The following is an 18,108-nucleotide window of genomic DNA, read 5'->3' on the forward strand; positions in this document are numbered from 1 at the left end:
CTAAGTGCTGGCATGTGTATACTCTGTCAGAATACTGTAAAAAATGGCATGGTCTTTCAAACCAGGTCAGCACCTTGCTGGAAAGAGAGGTTCCATTGGGTAGCAAAGACACACAAAACAGACCTTGCCCACTAGCTGTGTGGGGCTGCATTCTAGCAAAGCAGCTTGCACACTATTGCATGTGTATGCCAAGGGGACCAATGTCAAAAACAGTTTTGTCGTACAGACTGTAGTTTCTTCCTTCTGACAACAATTCTCAAGCAACTCACTATGAGAATATGTGGCAGGCCATTTCTATCAATTGAGGGAACCCACATAGCCTCCTGTGATTATTTTTTTGGGGGGGGGGCAGGTTTAATTTAAACTATAAACCTTTCCCTCTGTTACCAGATGTTCTAAAGGCAGCAAGTGAATAGGCTTTAGCTTCTCTTCTGTGAGTTAAGTTTTGCAGTGCACAAGTAGAATATGGAGGTCACTGAGGCAGGATTTACATATTAACAACAAAGAGAATTTGTTTATTTACAAGTAGGTTTCAAGAAACAGATCAGCAGCACAGATCTCCAGTTAGACTAAAGAGAAACCTGGCTGAAGCACATTAATCTAGAGAGTAGTTTCATAAGAACATAAGAGAAGCCATGTTGGATCAGGCCAATGGCCCATCCAGTCCAACACTCCGTGTCACACAGTGGCCAAGAAAACCAGGTGCCATCAAGAGGTTCATCAGTAGGGCCATGACACTAAAAGCACTCCCACTGTCCCCCCCACTCCCCAGGCACCAAGAATACAGAGCATCACTGCTCCAGACAGAGAGTCCCAACAATACACTGTGGCTAATAGCCACTGACAGACCTCTGCTTCATATGTTTATCCAATTCCCTCTTGAAGCTGGCTATGCTTGTAGCCACCACCTCCTGTGGCAGTGAATTCCATGTGTGTTAATCACCCTTTGGGTGAAGAAGTACTTCCTTTTATCCATTCTAACCTGACTGCTCAACAATTTCATGGAGTGTCCACGAGTTCTCAGATTGTGAGAAAGGGAGAAAAGTACTTTTTTCTCTACCTTCTCTATCCTATAAATCAGTGGTGGCTAACCTATGGCACACGTGCCAGAGGGGGCACTCAAAGCCCTCTCTGTGGGCATGCACGCTCCCCCCTGCACACACACACCCCCGCCTTCCCTCCACAGAGCTGCAATGGAGCTGTGCTCCGTGGCCCCCCCGCCTCCTCAGAGGAGCACTGAGCTGTGCCAAAGATGAACCCTATCGGCTTCAATGTGGCTGGCATGCCTTCTAACTCTTTGAAGCCTGTGCAGGAGAAGGTGTCGCTCCCCCTCACTTCCGACACACTATTTTGAAGTTTTCAGCGAGTTATCTACCATGACCCCAAGATCTCTCTCTTGGTCAGCCTCCGCCAGTTCACACCCCATCAACTCGTATTTATAGTTAGGATTTTTGGCCCCAATGTGCATTACTTTGCACTTGGCCATGTTGAACCCCATTTGTCACATTGACTCCCATTCGCCCAGCCTTGACAGATCCCTTTGAAGTGCCTCACAATCCTTTCTGGTTCTCACCACCCTGAACAATTTAGCTTCATCCACAAACTTAGCCATTTCACTGCTTACTCCCAGCTCCAAATCATTAACGAACAAGTTAAAAAGCATCAGATCCAGTACTGACCCCTGCAGTACCCACTACTTACCACGCTCCACTCTGAAAATAGGAAATTCTCTGTTTCCTATTAATTAGCCAGTTTTTGATCCACAAGAGGACTTGTCATTTTACCCCATGACTCTTGAGCTTACTTAGGGGCCTTTGATGAGGAACTTTATCAAAAGCTTTCTGGAAATCAAGGTAAAACAAGGAAATCCTTGGCATTTACCATGAGGGGTCCTTCACCTCAGAGGAAAGGAGACATCTTGGGTGTTTCCCACCATCCTATCAGAGAGGCAGGACTTAAAAAACCCTTCCTTTTCCTGTATGGTGTGGAAACTCCTCCTTCTCAGTTCAAGAAATTCCGAGGAGCAGTTCCCCCCAATCCTTAGACGAAACCACTAACATAATACAAACTGAAGAACTAAACATTACAACATTATTACATGCAGGGGTGGAATTCTAGCAGGAGCTCCTTTACATATTAGGCCACACACCCCTGATGTAGCCAATCCTCCAAGAGCTTACAAGGCTCTTTTTTCTAAGCTCTTGGAAGATTGGCTACATCAGGGGTGTGTAGCCTAATATGCAAAGGAGCTCCTGCTAGAATTCCACCCCATTTAACATGAAAGATGCAGAGTAACCATCTAACAGATCAGTCAAATAGGAGGTCAAAGCCAAAGGCAAAGACAGAAATCAGAATTCAGAAAAAGGATAGGGTGATAGAAAGGAGGGCAAGATGTCCTCCTTTCCTCTTAGGAGAAGCACCCCTCACAGTAAGTTCCAAGGGTTGCTCTCCCTCAGAGGCGGAGGACATCATGGGTCCTCTGAGAGCAGTAGATGAGTAATGGGTGGGAATCACTTTAACTGGGTAGGACGTGCTGCAGGACTCTTCGCCCGAAGGCCACATCTGCAATGCATTGATGAATTGCGTAACTGAAAGCTGACTTGGACATGCACAAACCCAAATTAGGAGCAGAGATATCGATGAACAATGCATCCGTCTTTCGGATGTTCTCTGCAATGTAGCTATATCTTTAGTGCCCTCCTTACATCCAGAGTGTGCCAGGATCGTTCTTGGAGGTGTCTGAGATAAGGGAAAAGGAAGGCAAAAACACCTCCTGAGACCTGTGGAATTTAGATGCTATCTTCAGTTGGAAGGTAGGATCCGTATGAAGAACTATCTTATCTTTGTGGAAAATACAGAGATCACATTTGACTGAAAAGGCCCTCCTGGCAGATGTCATGGCGACTAAAAAGATGGTAACCAGAGGAACCAATTGGATGGGTCTGAAGGGAGGTTTCGCAAACGCCGAAAGAACTGTATGAAGATGCCAAGCTGAAAATCTGTGAATCTGGGGAGGGCATTTTAAGGTGACCCCCTCCCTCAGGAATCTACATACATTAGAATGGGCAGAAGGGCTAACCCCATCAACCTGATGAAGTATCAAGGACAAGGCCACCACTTGTCTAAGCATGGAAGGTTTCAGTCCTGTCTACAAACCATCTTGTAAAAACTGTAAAATGGTTGTAAAGAATCAAATTATTTTCCTCTGCACTATCTGTGGAAGTCTTTTCAAAAAACATTGTAAATCCTGGTAGTGGATGCTCTCCTAGAAGCCAAAAGAGTGTCAGTCACCTCTGAAGAATATCCTAAGTTCAAAAATGATCTCTGCTCAATTTCCAAACAGTCAGCTGCCACTGTTCTGGATGAGGGTGCCAGATGGGACCCTGCAGCAAAATGCCTGAACTGATTTGAAGGTGGAATGGATCTGCTGTCATCATCTGCTGGAGCAAAGAAAACAAGGGTCAACAAGGCCACCATGGAGCCACCACCAGAATCTCTGCTCTCTGTTGTTTGATTTTCCTGATAAGTTTGGGCAGAATGCGGATTGGAGAGAAGGCATACATCAGCCCTTGTGGCTACCTGGATGTTAGTGCATCTGGCCCCTCTGCCTGATGATGAAAATACCTGGTGAAAAACCATGGCAACTGATGACTGAGAGGTAATGTGAACAGATCCACCTACAGTAGGCTAAAGTGAAGAACAATCTGTTGAAACAAGGATGGGTGCAGAGAACAATTGCCCGGGTGAATCATCTGTCGGCTGAGCCAGTCTGCCTTGACATTGAAGACTCCCCTGATGTGTTCCACTCGTACTGATGCCAGATGGAATTCTGCCCATGTGAAAAGTCTCTCTGCTTCCTTTTGTAAGGTGCAAGATCTGGAACCCCCTTGATTGCTGACGTAGGTCTTGGCAGCGACATTATCCATGCAAATCAAGACACGTTGGTTGAACAAGGAGACCCAAAAATGAAGTAGAGCCAATTGGATGGTCCTCAGTTCTAAAGTGTTGATTGGCAATAGAGCATCGCTCTGTGACCACTGGCCCTGGACTGGTTCTTTGCCCAGGGTCGCTCCCCAGCCGGAGAAACTGGCATCGGAGAATATCTGTACCTCGTTCTTGATGCAATACGTTTTCCCCTGACATAGGTTGGCATCCTTGGTCTACCATCTCAAGCTGTTTCGGACAGAGAGGGGAACATTTATTGACCTGTCCTGCTTCTCCATAATTTGCAGTTGATAGGGTCTGAGGAGAGACTGTAGAGGTTGAGAATGAAAACAACCCCATTTGACCACATCCAAATTGGAGATCAGTACACCCATGAGCCTGGCCAGAACTAGTTGGGATGATGTTTTGCTGTGAATGATGACTGATGTCAATTGCTTGGTTTTATGAATCTTGGAATCTGGTAGAAACAAGGCATTCTTTTTTGTACCAATGATCACACCAAGGTGTTCCAACCTTTGTGTGGGTTGCAAGTGACTCTTGGCTAGGTTGCTCAGGAAACCGTGTTGTTTCAGACATTGAAGGTATGCTGAAATATCCTGAAAAGTTTTTTCTTTCAATGGTGAACAAATCAAAAGATCATCCAGATACAGATGGACATGAATACCTTGTTGATGAAGGAGAGCCACCAAGTTCACTAGGACTTTGGTGAACACCCTTGGGGCAGTAGCAAACCCAAACAGAAGTGCTCTGAACTGAAAGTCGGCTCCGTTCATGAAGAAACGTAGGAAACTTCGATGTGAAGCAAGAATCAGAATGTGCAAGTAGGCCTCTGTTAGATCCTAAGTTGCCAGGAAGTTTTGAGGTTGGAAGGCTTCTGTGATGGTTTTGAGTGACTCCATCCAGAAGCGATGGATCTTGATCACCTTGTTCAACAACTATGTTCAGCTGCCCTGAGCCTGCTTCGGCGGGGAGGGCGGGATATAAATCAAATCAAATAAATAAATAAAACTTTAGATATAAAATTGCTTGCCAGTTCCTGTTCTTTTGGGAATAATGAAAAAGACAGAAAACATGGCTTGATCTCTCTGGAACCAAGGGACGGGTTTTATTGCTTGGATCCCGAGTAGGTGGTTGATGGCCTTGAAGGTAATGTCTCTCTTGGCCAAATTCCTATGCAGAGGAGACTGATAAAGCTTTCTTGTGGAACCCTTTTGAATTCTATTGCATAGCCTCGAGAGATGACCTCCAAGGTCCATGAGTCTGTGTGAGGGTCCTTCCAGGCTGATTGAATATGAAGAAGACAGGCTTCCATGGGAAGATCGTCTGAGTCATAATTTATTGGACTTAGCATCCCTGTACTAGTTGTCTGATCTCTCAGCCTGCGATCACTGGAACTCAGGGTTATTGATATTTCATCAAAAACTCTTTGGACTGCCCCTGAGATGCTCTTCTAGAATCCTTCCAGGGTCTAGTGGTCTAGTTGCCAGACTGATGAAAGGCCTGGTTACTGAAGCTCCTTCTGTCTGAGCGATGGATGTTTTTAGGCGTAGCCTCCTTTTTATCTTTGGTCTTAACCAAGATCTTCTCCAAGGAGTCTCTGAATAATTTCTCCCCTTGAAACAGATATGAAACCATGATATGCTTGGAATGAATGTTAACTGGACATGCCCAAAGCCATATGCCCCTCCTAGCCACCGCAGTGAAGCCATTGCCCTGGAGCAAAATGTGAGCATATCTAAAGAAGCATCTGCAGAGAATTCAGCTGCCTTGAGCAGTCTATTGGCGTCTTCAAAAATTCTCTTATTGACATCTGGAAGAAACGGAATGAATCTACATATCCAAACAACAGCCGCTCTAGAGATCATGGAATTGGTGGCCGCTGCCTTTACGGCCAATGCTGTGGCTTCATGATTTCTCTTTAGAGCCAGATTAATCTTCTTATCAAGGTTATAATGTAATTAACCGTTGCCATCTTCTGAAAGAAGGCCGTAGGACTGGAGTACTGTGACCAGGCTGTCCACAATGGTACCTGCAACATGTCACTGGCTAATGGGGGTAAGACATACAACTTTTTGACAAAGTTAGGAACCTGATGACTGGAATTTGGCTTGGCCCATTCTGCCTTTAATTGCTTTTCAAAGAATTCTGGAAAGAGAAAAACCTTATCAGAGGCACAATACCTAGGAAAGAATTCTGTATTTCCTACAAGCTCATTCTTAGGGTTAGTGAGTGGGCTTGCGAGGTCCTCCTCAGAATGGATGTCCAGGGCTGCCAGTGCTTTAACTAGATCTTGATAACCCTTAGTTTTGAAGAACCACACAGATGGTTCTGGCACATTGACATCCTAAATCTCATCAGAAATAAATTCCCCTGGTTCTCTAGCATCTAGCTCTGGATCATATGGGCAGTCACTCTCAAGGGACCCGTCTCTGTTCTTGGAAAAAAACAATTTTTATTAGTAACATATGGTAGCAAAACTATATCTACATCTTATAAAGACTTAAAAAAGAAAAATTCTTCTACCCCATATCTTACTTTCCCCCACCCCTCCCCCCGTTACTTGACCCTCGCCAGTGTTATTTACTTAAAAAAAACCAATTATTAAAGGTAACTTTAACTATTAAAATTATACTTTTGTTTTGAAAAAAAATAAAAAAACCATAATCATTATCAAAAATTGTCCAGTGTCCTTTTATTTTCCACTCTTTTTCTACGTAACTTCTGAACTTTTTCCAGTCCAACTTAAAAAGCTCCAAATCATAGTCTCTTAATTTTCTTGTTAATTTGTCCATTTCACTCCATGACATAACTTTTATAAGCCAGTCCCATTTCTCTGGTATTTTTTCTTGCTTCCACAGCTGCGCATACAATGTCCTAGCAGCTGAGAGCATGTACCATATTAAAGTTCTATCTTCTTTTGGAAATTTTTCCATTTGTAATCCCAGCAGAAAAATCTCTGCATCTTTGTTGAATTCATATCCCAAAATCTTAGAAATCTCTTGCTGAATCATTTGCCAAAACATTTTAGCTCTTCCAAAAGTCCACCACATATGGTAGAAAGAACCTTCATGCTTTTTACATTTCCAGCACCTGTCTGGCATCTTGTTGTTCATCTTTGATAATTTTTTGGAGTCATGTACCATCATCTTAAAACAATTTTCTTTAATACTTTGACATGTTGCGAGTTTCATAGAGTTCTTCCACAAATATTCCCAAGATTCCATAGTTATTTCTTTATTTACATTAATTGCCCATTTTATCATTTGAGATTTCACTATTTCATCTTCTGTAGACCATTGTAAAAGTACGTAATTTGTATACTTTTGAAATTAATTTCTCATTATCTCCGAGCAGAACTCTTTCCATTTCTGTTCTTTCCTTATTCCTTCGGTTTTAATATCATTCTCCACCAAACTTTTTATTTGTTGCATTTGAAACCAGTCATATTTATAACTCAATTCTTCAGCAGTTTTCAGTTCTATTTTTCCACTTTGTATTTTTAATAGCTGATTATATGATAGCCATTTTTCTTCGGCTGTTTTAGCCGTTATCTTTATCACTTCGGCTGGCACTATCCATAAAGCTCTTCTCTCATCACCATATTTCTTATACTTTATCCATGTATTTAATAGACTACTTCTTATACAATGATGAGAGAAAAGACCATCCATCCTCTTTTTTCCATAATACAAGCATGCATGCCAGCCAAATTTATTTCCATGGCCTTCCAACACTAAAAGTTTTTTATTTAACAACGTTATCCATTCTTTCATCCATACTAAACAAACTGCTTCATGATACAATTTTAGATCTGGTAATTGGAATCCACCTCTCCCTTTTGCATCTGTCAAAATTTTCATTTTAATCCTTGGTTTCTTCCCAGCCCACACAAATTCTGAGATTTTCCTTCGCCATTTATCAAACTGTTTAGCATTTTTCACAATAGGGATAGTTTGAAACAGATACATTATCCTTGGTAGAATATTCATTTTTATTGCAGCTATTCTACCCAGCAATGACAAATTGAGTTTGTTCCATTTTAGCATATCTTCCTCCATATTACGCCGTAACTTCTCATAATTATTCTTAAACAAATCAATATTTTTCATTGTTGGGAACCCATCTCCGTTAAACCTCTCCCTCGGGGGTTGTTTCCTTGCTGACTTGGTACGTCAGGGGGTGTCCCTAGGTCTCTTAGGAGAAGGAGAACATGAGGAAGACCTGGACTGGGTGGAACCATGACCTCTTCCCCCAGTGCAGCAGGCATTAAAAATTTCAGCCTTTAAGAGTTTCCATAAACTCACTCCCAAAGGGGTTCCCAATGCCGGTTACATTTCCAGACCCCTGAGGCTGAAGTACAAGAAGAGCTGGGAGCTGGTCCTGCTGGAGCGGCTGGTCTCTCTGTGCTCCTGCCTGGAAGGTGGCAACCGTGTGGGAAAGGGAAGCAGGACCACACTGCCAATCTGCACCGTTTGGCACCAAAAACACTGCTCCAACATGACCGCTGCCATCAGCTGATGAGAGGATGGAGGGAGTCATCTACTGAAAGTGAAGACCAGCATTGCTTTCTCCCATGCTTCTGCAGGTTGCCCAATGCAAGCCATGTTGCTGGCAGCTGGGACAAGCCTACAGGTCATGTCGGCTCCAGATGAACACTGTCCCACGGCTCCAGAGCGGACACTGGGGCTGGAATCGTCCATGAAGTCATCTTGTGAGCAGGAAGCCATAACTGTTCCTCTTCACACTGCGGCTATTTCCAGGGGCCACTAAGCTGCCGTGAGGTAGATCCCCCTCAAGAGTAAGGAGAGGGAAGGGGGAAAAGAGGATCAAAGAAAGGAAATAAGGTAGATATTAAAATAGGAAGAGAAAGAAGTGAAGTGAAGTTTAATAGGAAGGAAAGGATAGGAGCCTATTCTACTATGCTGCTCTCCCTAACGAGGCAGGAAAGGAACTGAGAAGGGGAAGTTTCCACACCACACAGGAAGAGGAAGTTTTCTTTGAAGTTCTGCCTCCCTGATAGAATGGTGGGAAACACCCAAGATGTCCTCTGCCTTTGAGGGAGAACAACATCTATTGGGTCCCCTTTGTTTGTTCATCACCTCAAAGAACTTTAACAGGTTAGTGAGACAGGATCTTCCCTTACAGAACCCATGCTGAGTCTTCCTCAATAACTTTTGTTCATCAATATGCCTACTAATTCTCTCTTTAATAACGGTTTCCACCAACTTTCCCGGTATTCAAGTCAAATTGATTAGCTTGTAATTTCCGAGATCTCCTCTGGAACCCTTTTTAAACATGGGGGTGACATTAGCTACCTTCTAAGCCTCAGGAATGGAGGCAGATTTTAATGAAAGATTACATATTTTTGTCAGCAGATCCACATGTTCACCTTTGAGAACTTTTGGAACTCTCGGATGTACGTCATCTGGGCCTGGTGATTTATCAGTTTTTAAATTGTCTATCAGTCATAGGACCTCCTCTCAGTGGTAGAGCATCCGCTTGGTAAGCAGAAGGTACCAGGTTCAGTCCCTGGCATCTCCAACTAAAAAAGGTCCAGGCAAATAGGTGTGAAAACCTCAGCTTGAGACCCTGGAGAGCCGCTGCCAGTCTGAGTAGACAATACTGACTTTGATGGACCGAGGGTCTGATTCAGTGTAAGGCAGCTTCATATGTTCATATGTTCAATCTGACTCAGGTCTTTCACAGGATATTATGAGAATGAACTAAATGGTTTTTTCTTACTTTCATAATGGATTGTATGCAAAACTGTACTCCTTGGAAGGCAAGAGAAGTTCCTAGAGGCAAAGAAAAAAAGCTGGAGGCCTGGGGGAATAAAATTGTTACTTTTCTCTGACCAGCCCATGGAAAATGCCTGCTCACATCAGGCCACTGATGATGCAAAATGCCTCATTACAGGCAACAAAATCATCTCAACCTGCCAAAGTCACAAAGTGGAACAGAGAAAGATGGGACACATGGGTGGCTAACAGCAGAGAGCAGGAAGCACATAAAAGCCTGTGGGCATGCATGACTTTAAACTATTGAGTTGTTTTGTTGCAACCTCAAAATGTACAGAGAACAGCTAACAGCAATAAACCACTGCGGATTTTTTCAGTCTCCAATGAATGGGGAAAAAAATATGAGGGGAAGGCAGAATTGAGAGCCAGAAAACTGGAAACAACATTGCTAGGCCATGACTAGGAACCTGCCCTACATCTGCAGGACTTCACTTTGGTCCAGCTAGCCAGCTTCTAAGTGAGAGAAGCATCAGTGACCATGTAGCACAGACTTTGCAGCTTCCTTCACCCCACTTTCCACATCCAAGACAGGCTGAATGCCAGCATGAAGCACAGCAGCAAAAGGCAAGGATTCATCTGGCCAGGCCAGAGTCCCTCCTAACCAACTAGAGGGGAAAGGGAATAGGGAAAAGGATGACAATGGAGCTAGAAGGTAGGAGGGCAGTGGGCCACTGTGGGGTCACTAAGGAAAGGATCCTAAGCATTCTCCCCTCCAATTTGCTCACCCCTTATGTCACAAATGGTGCTTATTTGTATGCTACCCCACTTTCTGATCCTCTTATTATGAAACTGTAAGATTTTTTGTCATATTGGCTATTACCAGACTAATACTGCTGCCTTCTGCAATTACCACACAGAGAAGTGCCAAACAGGCTGTTCTCAGCAGCCTCTCTTTAAGAATAAAGCCAGAGTCAAGTTGCACCTTTAAGACCAACCAAGTTTTATTCCGAACGTAAACTTTCGTGTGCTCTCTAAGCACACTTCATCAGATGAGGGAATCAGGTATTGTGAGCTGAAATACAAGTATTTCAGCCCACAATACCTGATCCCCTTGTCTGATGAAAAATGCTTAGAGAGCACACAAAAGCTTATGTTCTGAATAAAACTTGGTTGGTCTTAAAGGTGCAACTTGACTCCGGCTTTGTTCAACTACTTCAGACCAACATGGCTGCCCACTTGGATCTCTCTTTAGGAACATTAACATATAAATTGACCTTTCACCTCTCATTTTCCCTTGCATCCTTCTTACACCCTTCTGCCTTGCCATTCCTCCTGCCTCTTGTTGGCAGAAACAATAGCGAGGAAATCTAAGGACCCACATAAGGACTGAGGACCACAAAACCTTTAAGCTGGACCTGGGGCAAATAACATACAAGTCTGTAATTTTTGGTACTAGCTGGGAAATAGGATGGGAGGAACCAAGTTCACATCTCAAGTGCCCTAATAAACCTTGAGCATATGAGTGCTGAACAAGTACAGGGTCTAAAATAATCTGGACTAGTGGAAGAGGAGCAAACATAAATTGATTATTAATTTAAGGAGAACCAGGGCAGCCCTGGTTTGCCCCTGTGATGAGGCACACCAGGTGGACCACCCTCAGCTATGTGTGTTCACTGCTTGGCACAGAATACACATGCAATGGTGATCCAGATTTGGCATTTCCATCAGGACAACCCCCCTTCTCTAATTACATCTTTAGATTGTCTTTTCCTTGCCACTTCCTGTTCCCAATTGCAGCTGTGAAATATGCTAATCCATTGCTTACACCATGAAACAAGAGAGCTAATAATAACCTGTGAGTTTTCAAAGCATAAAACAGGGTGATTGTGTCTCACCCTTCCTCGTGCAGCTGTCTTCCCACACTAGTTGACTCTCTGTGCTATATGACAACTGGCTGGACCTAGTCTGCTTCCTTTACATTCTCAGAGTGGTCTCCACTCCTAAGAAACCTTGAGTACTCTGTTTAAAAGGCAAACGTCTGTTATTCCATCTCTCAAGTAATACAGAACATCAGACCATATCTTTTCTTTGAACCTACTATTGCTGAAAAATTCTGAGTGCATACAAAGCTGTGCCTTGTGTGACACTCCATCAACTGCTTCCACTTATTGGAGAATTCTTCATATCTAAAAGACTTTTACACAGACATTTAAACAATGCTACTTAGTTCCAAACTGAAAAAAAAAAAAAACGTTCTCACATCCAGTCTATTCTTTTTAGTCCAACAGGATTATTGCCCATTCAAATAATCTGCCTCCAAATACCTGTGAGAGGCAAAAAGACCCAATATTCTGCTTTTAGTAAATGGAGACAGGCTGGATTCACCCAAATAATCAATTTACTAAAAAAATGCCAAGCCACAGACAAAAGTAGAATTAGACCTCAGACTGAAAGATAAAATTCCATGGCTTAGGTATCACCAAATTATTAATATGCTAAACAACTTCAAACAAAAACAAAACTTTATCCTTGACTCCCTTTGAAACTCTTCTCAACACACAGTTGGGCAGCAGTAAAGGTCTTATATAAAAATCTACAAAATCGTGACAGGAGTAAGTTTACAAATATCTCAAAAGTCAATCACTTTGGCAAAGGGACTGTCAGAACTGTATACTAGACTCAGATTGGGAGAGAATTTATAACTCACTGGCTCTATTATCACCAATTTTCACCGTCCAATTCAACTCTTTTAAGGTGTTGCACTGATGATACTTACCTCCAACTCACTTTGTGCATATTTTTCCTCAGCATAATGAAAAGTGTTGGGGAAAATGTTGCCATGCAAGAAATTTCATACATTGTTGGTGGTCCTGCCCTTTAATTCAGAAATCTTGGTTACAGGTAGAATCATAGAGTTGGAAGGAACCTCTAGGGTCATCTAGTCCAACCCCCTGCACAATGCAGGAAAATCACAAATACCACCCCCTAAATTCACAGGCTCTTCATTGCTGTCAGATGGCCATCAAGCCTCTGTTTAAAAACCTCCAAGGAAGGAGAACCCACCACCTCCTGAGGAAGCCTGTTCCATTGAGGAACTGCTCTAACGGTCAGGAAGTTCTTCCTAATGTTGAGCCAGAAACTCTTTTGATTTAATTTCAACTCATTGGTTCTGGTCCTACTTTCTTGGGCCACAGAAAACAATTCCACACCATCCTCTATATGACAGCCCTTCAAGTACTTGAAGATGGTGATCATATCACCTCTCAGCCTCCTCCTCTCCAGGGTAAACATGATTAGCTCCTTCAGCCTTTCTTTATAGGACTTGGTCTCCAGACCCCTAACCATCTTCGCCCCCCTCCTCTGAACCCATTCCAGCTTGTCTATATCCTTCTTAAAATGTGGTGCCTAAAACTGAACACAATACTCCAGGTGAGGTCTTACCAGAGCAGAGTAAAGCGATACCATCACTTCTCGTGATCTGGACACTATACTTCTGTTGATACAGCTCAAAACTGCATTTGCCTTTTCAGCCACCACATCATACTATTGACTCATGTTCAGCGTATAGTCCACTAAGACCCCTAGATCCTTTCCGCACATACTACTGCTAAGACAAGTCTCGCCCATCAATGCATTGGATTTTTCCTACCTAAATGCAGAACTTTATATTTCTCCCTGTTAAAATTCATTTTATTGGTTTTAGCCCAGTTTTCCAGCCTGTCAAGATCATCCTGTATCCTCTTTCTGTCTTCTACTGTATTTGCAACCCCTCCCAATTTAGTATCATCTGCAAATTTAATAAGCATTCCCTCTATTCCTTCATTCAAATCATTTATAAAGATGTTGAACAAAACAGGTTCCAGAACATATCCTTGAGGCACTACACTTGTCACTCTTCTCCAAGAGGATGAGGAACCATTCACAAGCACTCTTTGGGTGCGATCTGTCAACCAGCCACAGATCCACCTACAGTAACAGGATCCAAAACACATTTTACCAGCTTGTCAACAAGGATAGTATATGGAACCTTATCAAAAGCTTTACTGAAATCAAGATAAACTATGTCTACAGCTCTCCTCTGACCCAGCAAGATAGCCACTTTCTCAAAAAAATAGATCAGGTTAATCTGACATGACTTGTTCTTGAGAAAACCATGCTGGCTCTTAGTAATCATAGCCATCCTTTCTAAATATTCCAGGACTGACTATTTGATGATTTGTTCTAAAACTTTTCCAGGTATAGATGTCAAGCTGATGGGCCAGTAGAGCCAGTTTGGTGTAGTGGTTAAGTGTGCAGACTCTTATCTGGGAGAACCGGGTTTGATTCCCCACTCCTCCACTTGCACCTGCTAGCATGGCCTTGGGTCAGCCATAGCCCTGGCAGAGGTTGTCCTTGAATGGGCAGCTGCTGTGAGAGCCCTCTCCAGCCCCACCCACCTCACAGGGTGTCTGTTGTGGGGGAGGAAGGTAAAGGAGATTGTGAGCCGCTCTGAGACTCTTCGGAGTGGAGGGCGGGATATAAATCTAATATCTTCTTCTTCTTCTACCCATATTCTCCTTTTCCCCCTTCTTGAAGATGGAGGACAACATTCACTTGCCTCCAGTCTTCTGGCACCTCTCCTGTTCTCCAAGAATTCTCAAAAATAATAGCCAGAGGCTCAGAAATTACATTCTCAAGCTCTTTTAGAACCCTTGGATGCAGTTCATCTGGCCCTGAGGACTTAGTTTCATTTAAAGAAACTAGGTGTTCATGTACTACTATTATGCTGATCCTAGGTTGGCATACCCTCATTATATGTTCTGTTTATGCCATGTAGAACACTGTTTCCCTCAGAAGAGAAGACTGAGGAAAAGTAGAAATTGAGCAGTTCTGCCCTCTCTTCATTACCTGTTACAATTTCACTTTCCTGCACTTGCAATGGGCCTACCATGTCCTTGCTCTTTTTCTTACTCTGAACATAAGAAAAGAGCCCCCCCCTTTTTTTTTTTCGTTTTTAGCCTCTTTGGCTAGCCTAAGCTCATACTGAGCTTTAGCTTTCCTAACTTTTTTTTTACAAGCACTGGTGATTTGTTTATATATTCATCCTTGGTTATAAGGCTCTCCTTCCATTTCCTAAAGGAGTCTTTTTTATTTCTCAAGTCTTTAGAGAGCTGTTTATGGAGACACCTCAGCTTCTTTAGGCTTCTTCCATTTCATTGTATTTATTTAATCACCAGCTACACAGTACCAGTCCAACCGTAAATCACGTTTCTTTTTAACTCGTCACCCCCTATTGCTGATAGGGTTAAAGCACAATTGATTTCATATCTTTTAGACTACTAATAGCAAAACAAATGGAGAGAGCATTCAGTTCCCTCTATTACTATGTGGCAACATAAAATCCGGGAACCTTTTTTTATACAGCAAAATTACCTCTAGTTTACTAATTTCCCATTTAGATTCTTATCAAAAATCTTTTCAAGCTCTTTGGTTTCTGGTTATAGCATATCTTTTGGACAAAGAAATACTCCCAACTAATCCTTATTATGCTGGTTTAATTGTTTTTTTCCTGAATTTGTAGTGACCCCAATGCAATCGAGTCCCTGGCAAGATCCAGCTGGTTGCTTTTTCCCTCCGGACCACTGAGCAGCTGCTTCCAATCTCCCCCCTCCTGCCCCTGCTTTCCTCATGCCGGCGCTCCTGCGGCAGGAAGGGAGGCAGGCAGGTTGCGCCGCATGGCGATGGGGCCTTGGGTGAAGCCCACAGCTGGGAAGAGCTCTCGGGCAAGTCTCTTCCTGCTGCTCCTGGCTCGGTTTGCTATTGCCAGCACAGTTTGCTCCTTGACAGGCTGAGAGCTGGGGAAGGTTCTGCTGGGATTGGAGACAAAGCGAGGCTTTGACCCCACTCTGGATGCTGTGCCCATTGGTGCCCACTTGTCACAAATTCTATGCATGTTCTAAAATCAGAAAAGTGGGAATTTAATTGGTGCCCCAGCACCCCACTTGGGGAAAAAAAATCCTGGCTATGGTGCTGCTGCCATCACTCCTGCAAAGTGCACCTTTCAAACCTAATTGCCTGCATGTGTTTATACACAACAGATAGGCTCCTCCAAAAACAACAGTCAAAATGTTTGCTTCATTTGATTTCCAGTTGCATTTTTTGGGATATTTTAGAGTGCAGCGAGGAAACCTGCCCTCATCAAACCAGGACAGTTTGTAGTATGCCCTGTGCTGGATAGCAATGCCACTTTAAATTGCCAAATGAGAGTAAACAACTGCTGCACATGTGTCCTTCTACCATAACATACTCCAGGACTAAAAAACACAGCTTTACTTTAAAAGTGTATGTGCCATGCAGCGCCCCACAGCTGACACTAATATATTGGTTTTCCTCCCAGCAACATGCAGAATCTATCAGGATCCTTTATGCAGATATCCTGTGCTGCAGAGAGTACAACAATGCCATTACAGTCCTAGGAGTACTGCCCTTGATAGAATCAGTGTTGCTGATGGCTGTTAATCAAGGAAAAAGCTGGAAGCTGGAAAACTCTCTACAGAAACATGTTAGTTTGCATCTTCTCAGAAGAAATAATGTCCCTTGATATTTGGTAAATTGTAACCCAGGGCAATCAAATTCTGTCAGCCTGGTCATCAAGGAAGAATGAGTGCTTCACATACACTGTGATTGCCCTACTAGCAGTTGGACTCTGCAGTCAAGTGACAAAACCTGCCTCCAGCTCTTCCTTCATTTTCGCTTCCTACTATTCTAGTATTATCTTTCTGTTGGCATCATAAATTATTTAAAGCATCAGGGACACCAGATTAAAGCTCAGAGGTGTCACCCAGGAAGAAAAAAGGAATCCTATCACCTTTTAAGTTTCCTTGTACTATTCAACTCTTCACCTGTCTTGTTTGTTTTGGAATTTCTGCAGTCCAGTCTTTGTGCTGGACAGGAAAAGAATATGAAGAAGCAAAGCATGCTAATAAAAATACTAGGCCAGAAGAGATGTGCCCCACTACCAACACTGCTGTATCTTGCATGCAATTCTTTACAATGTTCAGCAGGTTGCAGCCTTGGCAATTCCAATGATCATTTCAAAGAGACACCACATCTCAAACACTCTTTGTGTCTGTGGACAAAGTCATATGGCAGCTACTTTTATACTTCAGCCTATAGCTACTCCCTGCTTAAAGGCAAGAAGAATGCATAACTTGTTCACAACAAGCAGAATCTGCTGAGTTTGCATGCTCATGCAAACACTCAATGACATGTATATTTGGCAGCCTCTGATCGAGACAGTGTGTCCCACAACCTGCTAACTGCAAGCAAAAAGCTGCCAGGAACTGAAGAAAAAACTTGCAATAATGAGTCCATAAGAACATCCTTTGTTCCTTTGCTATTGTTCTTGGAGGCTCATGAGGAAGTTCAGAGACATCCCTACAATAAATTAAATTATCTAAACTGACATATAATTCAGGTACCCCACAGGTTAATAAAACATTTAATTCCCCTCACTTTTAACAGCATACACTTCATGTCTATCAAATCTCCTTTATATTGAAGAATGTAGATACCCTCTGCTGCAGAGTCATATAATTTTATGCAGAATACTGGTCTTGGGCTGCTGGTTTATACACTTAAGCATCACCATACTTTGGATTTTAACTCTTTAGTGACTAGCCCAGCGCCACTCAAAACCAAGGACAGCTTCAGTAACAGGCCAAGGCTTGACTGGCTGGTTTTACTGAAAACTTTTGTTTTCCCATCAAGGCAATATATCTCCTTACCTTCCACTGGCGAGGTCTTCAATCTCTTGCATATATTATGCACTCCCCCATAGGTGTCATTTATCCTGTTGACTGCCTCTGAGCTGCGAAGTTCCATGAGATTCCGCAAGTCCATTACGGAGCAACCAAAGTCCCCCTCATGATTGCCCTCAGCAACTGAGTTCCCAGGATGATGATCTGCAGAGTTGTTCGTCATCTTGACCAAAAAACAAACAAACAAACCCTAACCCAGGTAGGTTCAACAAGAAACAGCACAAGATAGGATGTGTGCCACTTCTTTACCAGTCTTTCCTCTTACCTCTGTAAAAAACACAGCAGGCAATACAAATTTTGAAGTTCCTTGCAGAAAGCAGCCCAGTTCTATAGCTTGAAGGCCAACACCTCAGGGTGGGGGTGGGGGATCCCAGGAGAAATTGCAGGACTAGGGCAGGAGGGTGGGGAAACAACACTTCTTCTACTGTTCCCCAGGTGAAGCCGGTGAAATCAGCCAAGTCCAACTTCTTCAGATGAAGGTGTAAACAGTATGTGCATGTTACCGTGGAAGCGATCTTAGTAACAACCAATGTGCATCTCCCAGAGAAAGAGGTGGGTTCCCTGGATACTGTCTTCAACCGAAACTGCAAGACAATGATTTGAAACAAAAATGACTGTTAATAAGA

The 18,108-nt window shown here is 43.0% G+C and overlaps 1 protein-coding gene across 5 annotated transcripts in view; it reads right to left on the reverse strand.

Annotated features, from left to right (window-relative positions):
* The window catches only part of ATP2B4 (ATPase plasma membrane Ca2+ transporting 4), a 245,815-nt gene that overhangs the window by 124,807 nt on the left and 102,900 nt on the right, over window positions 1-18,108 (reverse strand). For all 5 annotated transcript variants that reach the window (XM_060231399.1, XM_060231401.1, XM_060231398.1 and 2 more), the window contains exon 2: window positions 17,450-18,066. In XM_060231399.1, coding sequence (XP_060087382.1) covers window positions 17,450-17,645 — 196 coding nt within the window. In that variant the 5' untranslated portion in view covers window positions 17,646-18,066. The remainder of the gene's footprint in view (window positions 1-17,449; window positions 18,067-18,108) is intronic.

The sequence above is a fragment of the Heteronotia binoei genome, chromosome 2 (assembly GCF_032191835.1).
Source record: "Heteronotia binoei isolate CCM8104 ecotype False Entrance Well chromosome 2, APGP_CSIRO_Hbin_v1, whole genome shotgun sequence".
NCBI classification, from domain to species: domain Eukaryota; kingdom Metazoa; phylum Chordata; class Lepidosauria; order Squamata; family Gekkonidae; genus Heteronotia; species Heteronotia binoei.